This window comes from Clarias gariepinus, chromosome 15, assembly GCF_024256425.1.
Source record: "Clarias gariepinus isolate MV-2021 ecotype Netherlands chromosome 15, CGAR_prim_01v2, whole genome shotgun sequence".
NCBI lineage: Eukaryota > Metazoa > Chordata > Actinopteri > Siluriformes > Clariidae > Clarias > Clarias gariepinus.
The window spans coordinates 24316455-24333198 of record NC_071114.1 but is presented as its reverse complement, the minus strand read 5'-3'; the positions used below and the strand labels follow the sequence as shown (position 1 = coordinate 24333198).

At 37.4% G+C, this 16744-nt stretch overlaps 1 protein-coding gene across 19 annotated transcripts in view; it reads right to left on the bottom strand.

Annotated features, from left to right (window-relative positions):
- Positions 1–9228: 9228 nt before the first annotated feature.
- LOC128542760 (CLIP-associating protein 1-B-like) overlaps positions 9229–16744 on the bottom strand; it is a 70198-nt gene continuing 62682 nt past the window's right edge. For all 19 annotated transcript variants that reach the window (XM_053512744.1, XM_053512743.1, XM_053512748.1 and 16 more), the window contains 7 exons: positions 16301–16535; positions 16148–16204; positions 15853–16043; positions 14266–14394; positions 12627–12833; positions 12269–12385; positions 9229–11293 (listed from right to left, as the gene is read on the bottom strand). In XM_053512744.1, coding sequence (XP_053368719.1) covers positions 11207–11293; positions 12269–12385; positions 12627–12833; positions 14266–14394; positions 15853–16043; positions 16148–16204; positions 16301–16535 — 1023 coding nt within the window. In that variant the 3' untranslated portion in view covers positions 9229–11206. The remainder of the gene's footprint in view (positions 11294–12268; positions 12386–12626; positions 12834–14265; positions 14395–15852; positions 16044–16147; positions 16205–16300; positions 16536–16744) is intronic.

The following is a 16744-nucleotide window of genomic DNA, read 5'->3' as shown; positions in this document are numbered from 1 at the left end:
AATTATTATTAAGCATATAAGAAACCATCATATAAGAAACCTTACAGTTGACTTCCTTGTAAAACTGCAAGGTTTTTGTAGTTATTTATTTGTTTGTTTGTTTGTTTGTTTGTTTGTTTGTTTGTTTATCATTAAGTTTTATGTGCATGTAATTTGTGATTTATGTATGTTGTTGTATCTTACTTATTAAGATGTTCAATGACACTATTTTGGCCTGGTCTTTCATGCAAAAGAGGATAAATTTCAATCTACCAGGTTAAATAAAACCGGTTTATTATCAAAATAATTATAATTAAAATATATAAACTAGTCACAACAAATATTAATTAGATTTGTTTTTTGCTTTACACTTTAGTGCACTTTATTTGAATGGTTTGATTATGATATACTGAAAGGCCATGCAAAAGGCCCAGGTTAAATTCCCAGGAAACGCCCTAATCCACTCACTGGATGCAGGGAATCCTTAGTCCCAAGACCGGATAGAATGGGAGGGTTGCATTATGTAGGGCCAAGTCATATGTGGATCAGATGGTCCTCCTTGGCAGCCCATTGATGAAAGCAACCAAAAGAACAAGAACAATATTTGTACTGTAGATATTATTCTGAAGAGCCTAAAAGAATAAATTTTCTTAAAGCCCCTACATGTACTGTCTCTAAAGTCCTCATAATTTCCCAGTTATTAAAAAAATCCCTGTGCTGTTTATAGTGCTTTGCATAAGTATTCACTCCTCCCTGAACATTTTTATATTTTATATTTCCATAATGCCATGAAATTAAGATTAAGATTATGATTCAATTATTTGTCACATATACCTTACAACAGAGTGATTTATTATTTTTTTTGTATATCCCAGTTAGGAAGCTGGAGACAAAGTGCAGGATCACACAGAACCTTGACCGTTTGAGCTACTGTACCACTGGAAACGGACTTAACTAGAATGAATGCAATGATTGCCAAGTTTTGTTGCTTATGTATTTTAAGTGTTCCTGATGCTGTTTGTCTTTGCATTCAGTTATTATCATTAATTATTATTACTATTATTATTATTAGTAGTAGTAGTAATAGTAGTAGTAGTAGTTGTAGTAGTAGTAGTAGTTGTAGTAGTAGTAGTAGTTGTAGTAGTAGTAGTAGTATAACAATTATTAATTATATTAACAATAATAATTAAATCAATAATTATAGGAATGGATTATTATTATTATTATTATTATTATTATTATTATTATTATAACAATTGTGATACACTTACATTTCACAAAGGTCGATTCCATTCAACTAATTATCTGACTTCTGGTGGGGAAAGTGTTATACCAGTATTGTGTTTGTTGAAATTCTTGACATCTAAATCCATTTCAGTTCTACATACAGTACATCATACATTAAATTCTTATGTATTATTACATAAGATAATACATAAGAATAATAAATTCATCATGAATTATCACTTCCTAAAAAAGCACTACTGTATGTCAATAAATACATGGACCTACTGTGTTTAAACTCTAAAACTGATTTTCAAACAGTCATTTTCAGGCATCAAATGATTGATGATCTAGAAGTAATTCTACAGTAAATTAATCGATGTGATGTAAATGTATCTGTCAGTAGAGACAGCTGGAGGAAAACACCCAGCGCTGTGGCTCATATCACTCTCAGCCACACAATCAACGTCCAGAAGAACGGCCGGAGAGCCATTTTCAGCTTCAGTGCTCATGCTTTTCTATCCCAATGACACACTGTGTGAAGAAGATGACACGCTCACTCCTGATAAGGAACAATGATGACTTGTATGGACATATGTATAAATACAGTCATTTATCCAATCACCACTCAAATCATCCTTTATTGCTCAATTATGGGGCCATAATTTTATTCATGAAATGCTGCGGGGTTAGAAGGCTTTCGACTGGCTTCTGAAATCCAAGGACGTAGAAAAGAGTTCGATATTAAACAAAAGAAAATAATTAAGTGCAAAAGCTGGGGGGCAAAACAGCTAGAGAACAATAGTAAAATTTTGTGTTCCAGTTTAATAGTACAATTTACATATTCCCATCCTTTAATTATGAAATGCACTGTCTTTCTTTCTGTCTGCTCATTAAACTGTTTAGCAAACACCAAATCCATGAGCATTAAGTAAACTACTTGTGGAGATACACTGCCTAGCGATTGGGATGATCATAACTGCAATTTTTAGATTGCTAAAAATTGGACTTGATAAAAATGAAAGAGTCATGTGGTCTGATGAGTCCAGATTGACCCTATTTCAGAGTGATGAGCGTGTCAGGGTAAGAAGGGAAGCGCATGAAGCGATGCAGCCATCATGCCTAGTGGCCACTGTACACGCCTCTGGAGGCAGGGTTATGAACTGAGGGTGCTTCAGTTGGTCAGGTCTATAGGTTCTGCAATAACCAGCTAATGACCTGAAAGTACTGAATGTCCAGATTGTAACATCTTCCCTGATGGCATGGACATATTCCAGGACTCAGGTTGTAAAAGAGTGCTTATGCAAGCATGAGGAATCATATTCACACAAGAACTGTCCACCACAGAGTCTTAATCTTAACCTCATTGGAAGTCTTTGAGATGTGCTGGAATTTTTTTTTTTTTTTTGATTCCTTCATCATCAATACTGTACGAGCTCTGTATAAGGTGCATAAGGTTGTGGAATCAATGCCACAGAAAATACACCATAAAAAAGCCAAAAGGGTCCAGCAAAAAAAAAAATGACTGTGTTAAGAGTGTTTTTTTTATTTTTTTATTTAGTTAGGCAGTGCACAATGATGTCCTGCAGAGACCCTCAGATCTCCTCAGAAAGCACTTATATAAAAAAAAAAAAATATATATATATATATATATATATATAATTGGTGCAGAAATTTGCCATGCTGCTTCACAACTCTTCTTGTTCTTGGGTTGATCCTGGGCTTGGGCACAATTTGGGTTTCCTTTAAATTATTTCTAAAAACATGATAGTACAGTATATGGACTGACTACTCTCCAGGCACCATGCACATCTTCTTGTTCAAACCTGGGGCAACTCTACTGCAGGTAATTCCCCTAAAGGCATGTTTTTGGAAAGTGAAAGTACATGCACGCGGACAAACAGAGAAGATGGGAAAGTCCGTACAGAAAATAACTCAAAGAACCAGGGACCCTGGAGCTGTGAGGAAGCAACTCCACGCACTGTATCACCATCCCAGTCAGTAGAAATGTAAACCTCCAACCGTGATCCATTACAATACATGCTGCTCATACATCTTTTGGTATGTATCAATTTTAGTCTAAATAGGGATTTAACAATATATTATACATATTCATATATGATTCTAAAGGCCTAGTCAAGATAGCTTGATATCCCCAGGCCTGATTTTAGACGGATTATTTTCTGCACTGGGCCTGTCTAGGCAAGACCTGTCTACTCTTAAGCCTACTCGCATTACACTGTAACGACGGGACTTTTACAGAATAAAAAAATTGGACCTTTTGGTCAAAATGCATAGCAGTAATCAATAATAAGCAGTTTATCAGCATTACGAGATTAACAGTTAATTCATGTATGCAGTCTAAATGCATCTATCTCAGGTAGTTTATTTCTGATTTATTTAAATAATGTTTTAGGATTTATTCTCAGTCAAGATAAACTGTATTATTATTATTATTATTATTATATTTATATTTTTGCATTAAATTTCTCCATGTAAATCATGTGCTTTATAACACAGTTGTATTACACTGAATTAATAAATTTCATGCACTCAATATTTCATGTATCTAGTAAATTGTGTAATACGTGTCAAGGTCGAGCGCGATTTAAAGAGCAGCACGTGGCTTCATTCTCAGCTCTCTACCTCCCCCTGCTGTTATTTTAAGGAACTGTATGGACATAATGTCAGTGCAAGTTTTTTTAATCACCTTGACTATTTTTAATCCAACCATAAATCATAAATGTATGTTTGATTGACATGCTGTCCAAGCTTTTAGACGTGAAAAGACATAGCTGCATTTCAGTTGGATCAGATGCTGCTGCTTTAGTGACTTGTCATGTCCTTCAAAAATCAAAGTGAAACACAGAGTTTTATATGTAATAAATATTGGGTTAAAAGACATATTTCTCCTGTAGCATACATTGTTTTCTACTGTTGCCTTGCACACCCCCCCGCGGCGTCTGTGTTAATGGAGTTTGCACATTCTCTCCGAGCTTTACAGGTTTCCTCTGGGTGCTCTGGTTTCCTCCGATAGTCCAAAGAAATGCAGATTAGGTTAATGATTGTTCCCAAGTTGCCTGTAGCATTTAAATGGGCGTGCAAGAGTGTATATGTGTGTGTGTGTGTGTGCCCTGCAATGGATTGGCACCCCATCTAGGGTGTACACTGCCTCGTGGGGATAGGCTCCAACCCATCACGACCATGTGCACATGATAAAGCAGTATAAAAATAAATGTCAGAGTAAGTAATCCCAGTAATAAAATATAAGGGAGAGTAAAAATCTTTAATTTTTTTTTTTTGTGAAGCTGCTTTGGGACAATGACCATTGTTAAAAGCGCTATATAAATAAAATTGAATTGAATTGAATTGAAGTAATCACAGTTTTTTAATCTCAAATCTGATTGGTCATAAGGTGTTGATTGATTTTTTTTTATCACAGCACAACATAACACGATGTTATTAACAGACAAAATCATACTGAAACTTACATGGTTAAGGTTTCTCTAAGAACATGTTTAACATGTAAAGAAGGACTCATCAGCGTCAGTGTTCTCTAAGCATTAATAATGTTTTAGGAGTAGGAGTTTTCTAACATGACAAGCTGCATTTTTCTCTTTTTTAAATCTCTATTAAAAAAGGAGGATATTGAGGTAATGACTGTTTATAGCTGCTCAAATGTAAATGAAAACAGGAACTGAACTGTCTTGGTGGTTTTACATTTCATGATGTTTAACTTCCCTAATAATTTTAATCGTTGGCAGTAGATGTGCAATTAAGAATTGTTTGGATGATAAGAATGTATTATTTTTCCTTCACAGCACACCCTGTCAAGTATTATCCTTTCCTTAATGTTTAATAGCAATTTTAGGATAATTTCACATTCCAATTCTGGTTAATAACTAAAAAATACTGTATATTCAGTGGTAATGGGATTAGGAATGAATTTCTAATCTCATGCAATGGGAGCAGAATCCAACTAGAAGTCGCTCTGCTTATTAAACTCATGCACCGTTTTGGTGGAAAAGGTCATTAAAAAAAAGTGCCATACGGCTTGTTTGAGCTCATTAATGAGAGAAGGAGAGAATGGAGAGAGCGTTAGTGAAGCCGGGTGATGTGATGAGCTCTCTCCTGCCTCAGGCTGTGATGTCAGTCAGAGGCTTAGAAGGTCTAAAACACTTCCTCCTCCATGTAACATTCCCTGATGAAATCACCTGCAAGCCAGCACACGAGTCCACTCAGAGCACTGACTGACAGATCAAATAAGAGACAGGTATAAAGAATGGAACAAAGCAGTGTAGAGTGCAAAAGCACAGCGGTATTAGACGACTTTGGAGTAAAGTAGGAAACAGTCTGAAGTAAGGTATTAATCTGCAGTTATCTTGGTCAAAATTTTGTATTTCAAAGATTCTAAAAAAAAGTCTGTGTACATTTTACAGTGATTAGTGCAGCTCTCTGTAGACACATGTAAGATTTTAATATTTTTTTTATTTATTTGCACACATTTAAATATAATTTAAGATTGTGTTCCAATCAACACATTATAGTATAGCAGAGTGCATGAACTTACAATTTGGTAAGATCTGTTATGCTGAATACTGTACAAAAAATGCAACCTATGCAGGCTGACATTATTTATCTAATGCATGAAAGTAGTGCCAACTTGTTTGTACGCTTGTTTGTCTAATTAAATCAGAAGATTTAAAAAATGCCATTCACTATAAAATTCCTATGATTGCTGCCATGAGATGGAAATCAAATCGAAAACTTTCATATTGGACTTTCATGTTGGTTCACAGAACTTGCCTTTTATCAGGTTTAATTACAAGGTGACATAATATGTTTTAATTTAAACACTAAATGTAATAGGAAAAAAATATTAGTGCAAGTACTCAGTAAAAGTATTAAATTAATCTATTGTTTCTAATGAACTAATCCTAAGGGTAAGGGTATGATGCAACACAGAGAGCCGAAAACCTACAATCAAAATATTCTAATGCATGGTTTTATAAAACAATATAATATAATTTAATGTTTACTTTTAAAATATATATATATGAAACTTATTTATTTGCAATACACATTTTTTTTCTGCCATGTAGTCTGTGAACAGAAAGCCTTAGTTTTGCAACATTTTACAATTTTCAATTAACAAATAGTGTTGATTGGAAGATTGGATATAAGATATACTGTAATGGTAGGTAGGTGTGTGATTGTGTAGGTGTGTGTGCATGCGTTGGCATTGTACATGGAACTGTGTACTACAATATACAACAAAATAACCAAAGATTAAGGTATTTTATGGACAGAACAATGGCATAAGTTTGATGGTTTTAATGACTTAATATATAAATTAGTTATTTCATTATGTTGATTTGTATTTTAACGTACACCATCATTAAACATTAACATTAAAATGTGAGCGGTAGCTCAGTGTGGTGTTAGACTACTGTACTAATCGGAATGTCCAGGTTCTAGCCCCAGCATACAACTTGAGCAAGGCCCTTAACCCTTAACTGCTCAGATGTATAAGATAAAATGTAAGTCGCCCTGGATAAGGGCGACTGCCGAATGCTGTAAATGTAAAATGCAGGTTGTGCTGCAGGGGTAACACTGGCCCCTCGGGGCAGACTTACTACTGGTATGTGGTGTCTGGCACCGGAATGTTAGTGGTACTGTAGATCCTTTGGGTGCTGTGGATTGCGGCGTGGGGCTCCGATGGATCAGACTTGTTTATTCAGCGCGCTGCATGGATGCTCAGTCAGATTGAGATTTGGGGAATTTGGAGGTTGGATCAAAAACCCTTTCCTTTCCAAGCCCCATAGGTAGCAGGCTGTGATGCACAATGTTCTGAAACCTTTCTATCACAGCCAGCATTACCCATGATGCCCATGATCCTGTCAACAGTGTACTGGTATAGAATTGCTAATTCATGTGGCAGTTGGGTCTGATCGTGCACACTGCTTAAAAAATTTTACATATACCGTACATCACTGTATATTTCAAGAAAGAGACAGAGCCTTAGGTGGAAAACTCAGGAGGTTTTGCTTTATCTAGAGCAAATGATGTTTACAGATTCTATCACAGGTGGAAGTTTAACAAAAAAAAAACAGGTCTCTATGTACAGTTGCTGGAAATCACACAAAATAAAACATAAATACAGATATGGATATTAAATAAGAGCAGCTAAACTAAAGGCATGCACAGTAAAGCGACAGGCGGCGGCTAATGTTTCAACTCGTCAGCAAAAGCACTGCACTGGCTGCCGTTGTAACAGTCCTTTGAAACAATGGAGTTTTCCTTTACACATACTGTACACACACACACACACTCACACACTGACAGACAGTGAGACATACAAACACACGCACACACAGATTTTAAAAAACACATTTGCAGCTTAAGTGAACAAAGTCAAATGTAACAGAAGAGGTGTTTTTTTCTTTAGTAGTAGTGAATAGTAAGGTAAGGGAACGTATAAAGCACTGAGCCCCTCTAGACATTTGAACCGAAGCCTGGGGTTCTAGCAAGTATCCATGTAAACATATCTGCAGTATACACACAACCAGGATTGTTAATCAGTCACCTACAGTACGACGCCGCTCACTGCACACATCATTACAGTACACCAGAAGAGATCAGATTTCGCAAGCGGCTGCTGAAACTCGCATGCTTTTGTGTGCATGCAGGAGGAGCTCTTCAGGATGGTCGATTAAAACTTTGCGAAAATGTTCAAACAGCACTGCACTTGTATAATATCTAAGGAAGTGGAAATATCAGAAATGAAGGCAAATTCTGCAGTCTCAGTTATTCCAATGATTATTATGCCATAAATATGCCATTATTTAGACAATGAGTCTAAATTATCACCAGAAAAAAATCTCCACTGATTAAAAACAAGCTTAATAAGTTTGAACTTAGATGTTAATTGGTAAAGCACTCAAGAAATAAATATTATTCTTTATTCCATAAAAACTAATATACTTATACATATTTTGGAGGAATTTGCCTTTACTCACCTGCATAGATATGTTTTTTTTTTGTTGTTGTTTTTTTTTTGCAGTGATGTTTTAACATTTTCTGACTTAACACTAATACACTGTACACTATTAGTATCTGTCCTGTGGTGTTAATTCTTTTGGTGTTAAGAGAAGTTCTTAAAGGTTTTTTTTTTCCAGGTAGCAACTCCATTAACTTTAAAATGAATACTCAACAGATCTCTGAGCACTGATTCATGAGCATACAGAAATTAATTTAAATATTAGCCTCGTTATTTAAACGTATACTCAGCGCCACTACAGTCGTTATAATATTAAAAGTGGACTGTGATATTTCACCATGATTTAAAAAAATATTAAATCAGAGCCTGATGGGGTTCTAGGTCACACTTCAGGAACCGATGCTTTACACAACTGTTTCTTAAAAATCACATCCAGCTGTTTAAACATACTACGAGACAATACCCCGGATGTCTGAACATCTTTTTTATTCGGGTTTCAGGCTGAAAAAAAGACAGAAAACCCATCCAGGTCAAATTGTTGTCCCCTTTTTTTTAATTCAGTGAGTTTTCTGGTCAGGCTCTTGCGGTCCAAACTAACGTGCCTATCAAAATTCAACGGCATTCAAGATCAGAGTAAAAATTAAAGAGCAAGGGTTCAATTAACAGCAGCTTTTTTTTGTAAGTTCCCACAACCAGAGAATTAAACAAGTGGCTTGACTAAAAGTAAATCCAATTTGGATCAAAATTATTGCTCTAAAATTTAGATTTGCACAACAGATATAACATCGGAGTGAATACATGCACAATTTCATAGCAGTGTTTTGGTCTGTAAATAGCCGAACGCACTGAGTCTACTCAGAATATTCACTGATGAAGAGGCTTGCTTCAAAATTGAGCAGAACTGAAATTCTTTTAACCAGCCTTTTCTTGGTCTTCAAATAAAATTTTAAATCCAAAGGCAAAAAAAAAAAAAAGAAAATCCTATATTATTCTAAGCAGGCTTCTTCCTGGAAGTCACCGAACAGTTCTTTTTTCTTTTTACAGAATCAACCAGGGATAAAGTTATCCTTCATCTTTTTTCTTCCTTCTAAATGGACAAAAGGACGATTACTGTACAAATACAATCTCTTGTAGTTCTTGCATATTTAGAATTAAATGCCACCCAAAAAGTGAATTTTCTGTAGGTCCGAATGATTGACATGCAACAGAATTTTCCAGCAATTTGAGGCAGCGGTGATAAAGATGTCTATTACTACACCTACTGTACATAGAAATGCATCTTCAATTAATCTAGTTCTTACATTTACTAAATATGTCCTTCACTGGAAAGTTGATTTAAGCTAACAATAATACAGCAGCTGACAGGGTGGTTTTCTTTAGCCAACCAGCGACAGGAAATAGGGAACTTATAGGAAGTTAAAGGAATACTCCAGAATCTTTCAACCTATTATCTGTACACAAGATCTGTAGGGTAGGTGTAATCACAGCAGATGCTTTAGTTTTATTTATTTTTACTTTTTTTTTTAAATGGGGGCCAAATACCGGATTTCCTTTACTGAGATTCCCTTTCAAATTCTAATAAAATTCTGAGAAGACATTTTCTCTGTAGGGGTCCAAACATCAAGTTTTCCCATAAAACTGTGTGTACTAAAAAAATAATTTGACTTACTGTATAATATACACCAATCAGCCAAAACATGAAAATCACAAAACATTAACACTGATAACCAACTACGTATAATCCAGCACCAACCGGTGACAGAATCAAGGGTACCCAAGGCTCACCCATGCCCACAGGGACCAAAGGTCAGACTGTCTGGTCCAATCCCATAGAAAACTCATTGCACTCTATGGCCATGATAGACAAGCACCAGAACGCCCAGTGCACAGCCCGCCGTACACAGGGCCCAGAAGTCACAAAGCCCAAGGCCATCAAACAAGCCTCCAAACTCTCCTCGTGATCTCATTCCGTGGAGAAACAAGTCTGATCAACAGAGGCCCCAACCCACAACCTGCAGCCGCCAAAGAATCTACTGCCAATGTCTTGGTACCAGACACCACAGCGCACCCCAAATGCCCTGCAGAGCCACGCACCACATGGGGAACCTACAAAATACTACTGTAGGTGTAATGTTTTGGCTGATGGGTGTCTAGGTCTAAGGGCAGATGTTGGTGCAATAAATTAATGTTTAAGATTATTAGGTCTATATAACAAGAATTAAAACTCGAATGAAAAATGAACAGTAATAAAAATGTTAACGAAAATACTCTCATGTACTGGTCCAACATTGATACTCTACATTCCAACATTGCATTAGTATATTTAAAAACTTCAGATACTGTACTTCACATACAATTTCGAGAATTCCCTAGTGTTACAGTAACTACAGAACATACCCAACAACTCTTCCATGACAAAAATCTGTCTGTCTCTGAAAAGGCTATTACTAAAAAGAAATTTTAATCAGAAAAACATAACTGACTCATAAATCTATAAAAGTGCTTTGCAGAAAAACTGCTGCCCCTAGACTTTCATTTTAAGAAAGTAGTATACTGTACGAATAGGTTTTCTGTCCTTTTCATGGTCATTACACATACTCTACAGATGTGCGACAGAGAGAATGCAAGAGTATTCCTTAAACAGAAACAGACTGCGCTATAAAAGAATACAGACAAACAGGTCCACTGGACTGAGGCACAACTGCTCTGGTTAATGCTTGATACATTACACTCACATTCAGGAGTACGGCAAGACAAGCGACCCATTTCAGTATCACATACTGGAACATGGACCCCATACCGAAGTCTCAACTCTAAACACAGGGCTAAATTAATCGAGACCTGCTGTTTCGGGTCTAATAAAAGATTCAAATAAAAACATTGTTCTTAAATGAAAAGAAGAACCCAGGTTATGTGTTTGGGTGTTCTGAAGAAACTGAATCGTTTCAGTGAAACTGGACTGGGCGTGAGGTTGCGATTGGTTCAAGAATGTGGTTGGTTGGTTTAGCTGTGGGAGGAGATGTCAGACGAGCTGCTGCTGTTGCTGTTGGTAGTTTGGGCTCGCTTGATGTAGAGGTTCAGCAGTTTCATCTGTCATAAGACAAGACGAAGATGGTATTAAAAATCTGCCACGATAATGCATTGAAACACTGAATTCAAACAGTACATAGTAAGAGATGAATTCATATTTTGTGATATTTTGCATATTATTCATGTGTAAAGATGGATTATACATGTAGGGAAGTATTGTGCAGATAACTACAACAGTTGTACAAGCAAGGTTTTTACAAACACTTTCCTGCAAAGAAATTAGAATTGTTAGGAAAATACATTTCCCTCTTTTGCGTAAACTGATGAAACATAAAATGCACAAGTCAATTTACAAATGGAAAACATATATACAGTAACTAAGAGGACACACATTGAAATAAACCAATACATGATCTAATAGTAGTTTTATGTATTGCTGATATAAGAAAATGTTTTGAATGAACAACATTGTCACTTTGCTGTAGCACCCAAATTTCCTCATGAGAATCAAATCATCCATCCATTCTCCATTCGTCCCTCCATCCATCCAATTACTAGTCCTAGGTATAATCATAACACTAATCACAACCATGCGATAGCCATGAGATACTAAATGCAATTCATAATATGTGCATGCAATATAATTAAGCAATATTACACAAAAGTGAGAGTGATGTTATACTGAATATCAGCATTGCTATAATGTGTTCATAGGCAGGAGCACAAGACTTTGAAACAATTCCCAAGGAGACAAAGGCTACATTTCATATTACAACCCAGACTGTCCGATTCAGATGTTTTTAGTTAGATGAGATTTGAGTTTCCTGACGTTTTACATTCTATGAGTCTAATGCGGAGGTCCTCTGAAATGACACACAGGCGACGAACAGTTGTTAGCACTGCTATGAAAAACCTGTGCTGTCTGTGTTCATTGACGTCTCACGCATGCGCGGAGGAAAAAGTCTCAAAAGTCTCATGAATTCATATCTGCCCGACTTATTCATTATGTATCTCACACAGTGTCTGCACATTTACCTTGCTGCCCGTCAGCTGGGCAAGATGAGGCTTCAACCCTTCTCCAATCACAGAATAAATCGCCACAAGGCAGAAGACACTGGCTTTCCGCACGCTGCTCTCGGTATTATCATAACCCTTAAATACAGATGCACAGAGTTCATAGTGACAAGTACAACAAACAGCACACAACAATCTCATTTGAAATTACATCACGTGATGCTGTCTATTAATGGCTGTGTCTTCCTACGTACAATATGTGGTTTGATTCCCTGGTGTAGCATTGCTTTCTATCTGTAACAGGGTTTAACAGTGTACCAGGTGTGTATTATGTCTTTTAAAGGAGCAGGTGTGTTTTTATATGCACGTCTGTGTGTACCTGCAGCAGACCGGGGATGATGTCAGGAAGCAGCTGATAAAGGGACTCTTCCGGGATGCGTTCAATGACCTTGGTTTGCATTTTAATGGCAGCCAGGTCGATGGGGTAGTCTGCAGTCTGTACAATGGGACACAGCACCTTTATGCACTGCTCCGGGTGAATGGAGGAAGCCAGGGTGGCGGCGGCCTCCTCTGCAGCACGCACCACCTAAAAAAAGAATTACAGAAGTGTACTTTCACTTTACACTGCAAGTGCAAGAATTTTATGTGTTTTAAGCAGGATTTTAAGAGTCCTTTATGTGACATCAGGGCAAAAATATATATATGAAAAAAACATCATGGGAGAAAAAATACATAAATGAAAACAATATTTCCCTGAAATTGATATTGATAGATTGAGTATATCTACATTGTAGGACGGGTCGTAGATAGACGTGCTCGACGATTTTCTTTTTTGTGTTTTGTATTTGAATTACAAAATAATTTGAGGTTAAGTAATCCCACCTTCTGCGTTATGATTAGTTACAAGAATTCAGTCTTTTCTATAATCAGTTAGTCTATTGAGAAAAGGCAGGAATTAAATTGTTGCTTTGAGTAAAATATTTTATATTATTATTTCATTATTGAATATAACTGTCAGTCTAAATCACATTTATGTATGAAAAGCGTTTAAACTTCAAGTCAAAGCTTCAAGCACAATACATAAGACTCTTAGCCACAGTTCAATTTGCAAACTTTTTAAAGAAGGCTTCACGACTAAATCCCAGCCAAAGTGGAGTCATTTCTATAAACATTCAGAGTGTGGAATGCTTAAAAATCGACATAACTTGTCACTAACTTGCAGAAGGAACACATCTGTCTGAGGGCACTGTACACACAATCATTGACGAAAAACACTTGTACGTTACAGGAAGTTGGCTGTAAGTTATCGCCACATCCCCCGTACAGTCCTGACCTCTCTCCAAAGTATTTCCACATGTTTGAGTCATTAAAGGAGTTCCTGAGATGCCAGAGTATTAGACGTGAATCAGGCAGGCAGCTCGATCATGGGTCAGGCATACTGAGAAAACTTTCTATCTTGGCGCACAAGTGAAACACTGGGATAAGTGCATTAGTGTTTGAGAAGATTATATAGAGAAATAAAGGGAGTTTTTACTCTCATAACTGTGTTCTGTTATTCTGCACAATCAGAAGTCTTGAATTGACTCGAACATGCATTATATAATTAAAAGGGCAGTGGTGGCTCAAACGGTTAAGACTGTGGGTTACTGATCGGAAGTTGCCACTGTGGAGCTCTTGAGTAAGGCCCCAAGTGCTGTCAACACAAGTGACAAATAATGTAATATTTATTTATTTTATTTGATTGATTCATAAATATAAATCACGATTATTAACATTATAAAAAAGAATGAATACAAAACTGTTAGCAAGTTTGTGGGAGTTTAAGTAATCCTGCATTATGATTGGTTACAAAAATTTAGAAACCTAGAGTATGACTTAAGGCAGGAATAAAGGTAAGACATAAATAATGTTTTTGAGAACAGTATAAAGTACTTGATATGAGTCTTTCATGGTTCTGTGGGAGAAAGAGAGAGAGAAAAAAAAACATTTTTATTTTTTTGACCCTACTTGTGACTGACCTCTTTGTGGGAGTCTTTGTGAGCCTCCAGTGTTTTCATAATAGTCAGTTCGGCATAGTTCCTGAACCGTGCAGGTTGACTTCGCAGGATCTCTTTCAGAACACGCAAAGCCAGCGCCCGAATGGTGTGCTGAGAAGGAAAACAGCAAAAACGGGTCATCAAACACAGATCTACACACTCCCACTGTTACTCCTGATCCAAAAGCCTTCGAAACTAGACCAGAATCTGTTTAAACTGAGTAATCTTACTGATTTATTGATCACCAAAACCAGGACAATTAAATGGTTTGACACTGATAACACAGATTTGTAGATCTGTTTTTATAAATGTTTGCCGTGACTGCTGATTGATACAGTGTTGGACTGGATACTATGTTTTTCTGTCAATATGGGGTGCTCTGTCGATTCCAGGTACTCCACACAGCACCCCATATTGACAGAAAAACATAGAAGTGTTGCCATTTTAGCAGATTTATTAAAAAAGAAAAACACTGTGGCTGAGCTCCAGAGATGCAGTCGGTAGATGAGAGAAAGTTGGAGAAAATCAACCATCACTGCAGCCCTCCACCAGTCGGGGCTTTATGGCAGAGTGGTCCGACGGAAGCCTTTCCTCATTGCAAGACACATTAAAACACCTGAAGGACTCCAAGATGGTGAGAAATAAGATTCTCTGGTCTGATGAGACCAAGATAAAACTTTTTGGCTTAAATTTTGGTATGTGTGAAGAAAACCAGGTACTGCTCATCACCTGGCCAATACAGTCCCAACAGTGAAGCATGGTGGTGGCAGCATCATGCTGTGGGGGTGTTTTTCAGCTGTAGGGACAGGACGACTGGTTGCAATCGAGGGAAGGATGAATGCGGCCAAGTACAGGGATATCCTGGACTAAAACCTTCTCCAGAGTGCTCAGGACTGTGCCGAAGGTTTACCTTCCAACGAGACAATGACCCTAAGCACACAGCTAAAGTAACGAAGGAGTGGCTTCACAACAACTCTGTGACTGTTTTTGAATGGCCCAGCCAGAGCTCTGACTTGAGCATCCCCGGAGAGACCTTAAAATGGCTGTCTACCAATGTCTACCATCCAACCTGACAGAACTAGAGAAGATCTGCAAGGAGGAATGGCAGAGGATCCCCAAATCCAGGTGTGAAAAACTTGTTGCATCTTTTCCCAAAGAGACTCATGGCTGTATTAGATCAAAAAGGTGCTTCTACTTAATACTGAGCAAAGGGTCTAAATACTTAGGACAATGTGATACTTCGGTTTTTCTTTTTAAAAAAATCTTCAAAAATGTCAACAATTCAGTGTTTTTTTGTCAATATGGGGTGCTTACATAAATGAGGGAAAAACGAACTTAAATGATTTTAGCAAATGGCAGCAATATAACAAAGAATGAAAAATTTAAGGGGGTCTGAATCCTTTCCACACCCACTGTATCTGAATAATCACTCATATAAGAACACCAGTGGTACAGTAGTATGCAGAGCTCCTATGCCAAATGTATAAATGATGGCAGCTCACACAGCCCCATTTGCATACCTTGCTCTTTCTACAGTACGAGTGCTAGAACACTGAGCAGATCACTCACGTCTTTGTCCGCCAGTGTCTCAAGCAGCAGCAGTAGCATAGTCTTAAAATGCTCTTCCCAAACGGCTACGCTGTCATCACGGGTCACCTTCAACAGCTCCAACAGGGCGGCCCGCCTCTCCTCCACACGCTCTGTGTGACTGGACAGCTCTTTTAGGAGGTCACCAACAAGCTCCAAGTGCTGAGCAGGGCCTGAGCGATAACCAGAGAAAGAAAAAAATATAAAACCACTCTCAGATAACTGCTTTGATTATTTAACACCTCTGGCAAGCAATCTAAAGGAAACAATCTATTACCTGCAGAATAACTTTTGGGAGCCATGATTTTGTTTTCACCAAACTCTTGACGCCGACCTAAAGAACAACCAAGAATTTTTTTTGGTAGGGTTACATTTTCAGTAACTGAAAATACTATAGCCATAAAGAGAAAAAAAGGAAGAAAGGCATTACCATCACGGAGCTGCTCCACATCATCATCGAACACTGCCTCCTTTAGAGCGGCTTTGTCATAAGTGCTAATGGAGTCGCTGTAGTTATAGGGATTGTACTCGCGTGTTCTCGGCCCCAGGAAAGAGCGAGGGGACGGTGTGTTCAGTAACGAGGTCTTATTGTCCAGAGCCATTCGTCCCCCCTCCATCACATCTGTACCTAGTCGGGGGTCTGCGGCAGGTGACGCTAAGGCACTCTGTGTGACACACAAATCATGAAACCAGATATATGAGATACTATTTTCGAAAGAAATTATAGATTTTATATGACATGAAAGTTTCACAGATGTCATTAAATATGAGGGGCGTTCATGTCAAACCAGTACTTAACTAGCAAAGTACAGTGATGAGACTCTCAGCCACAGTAAAACATTTGAATGGTGCAAACATTTAAAGAAGGCTGTAC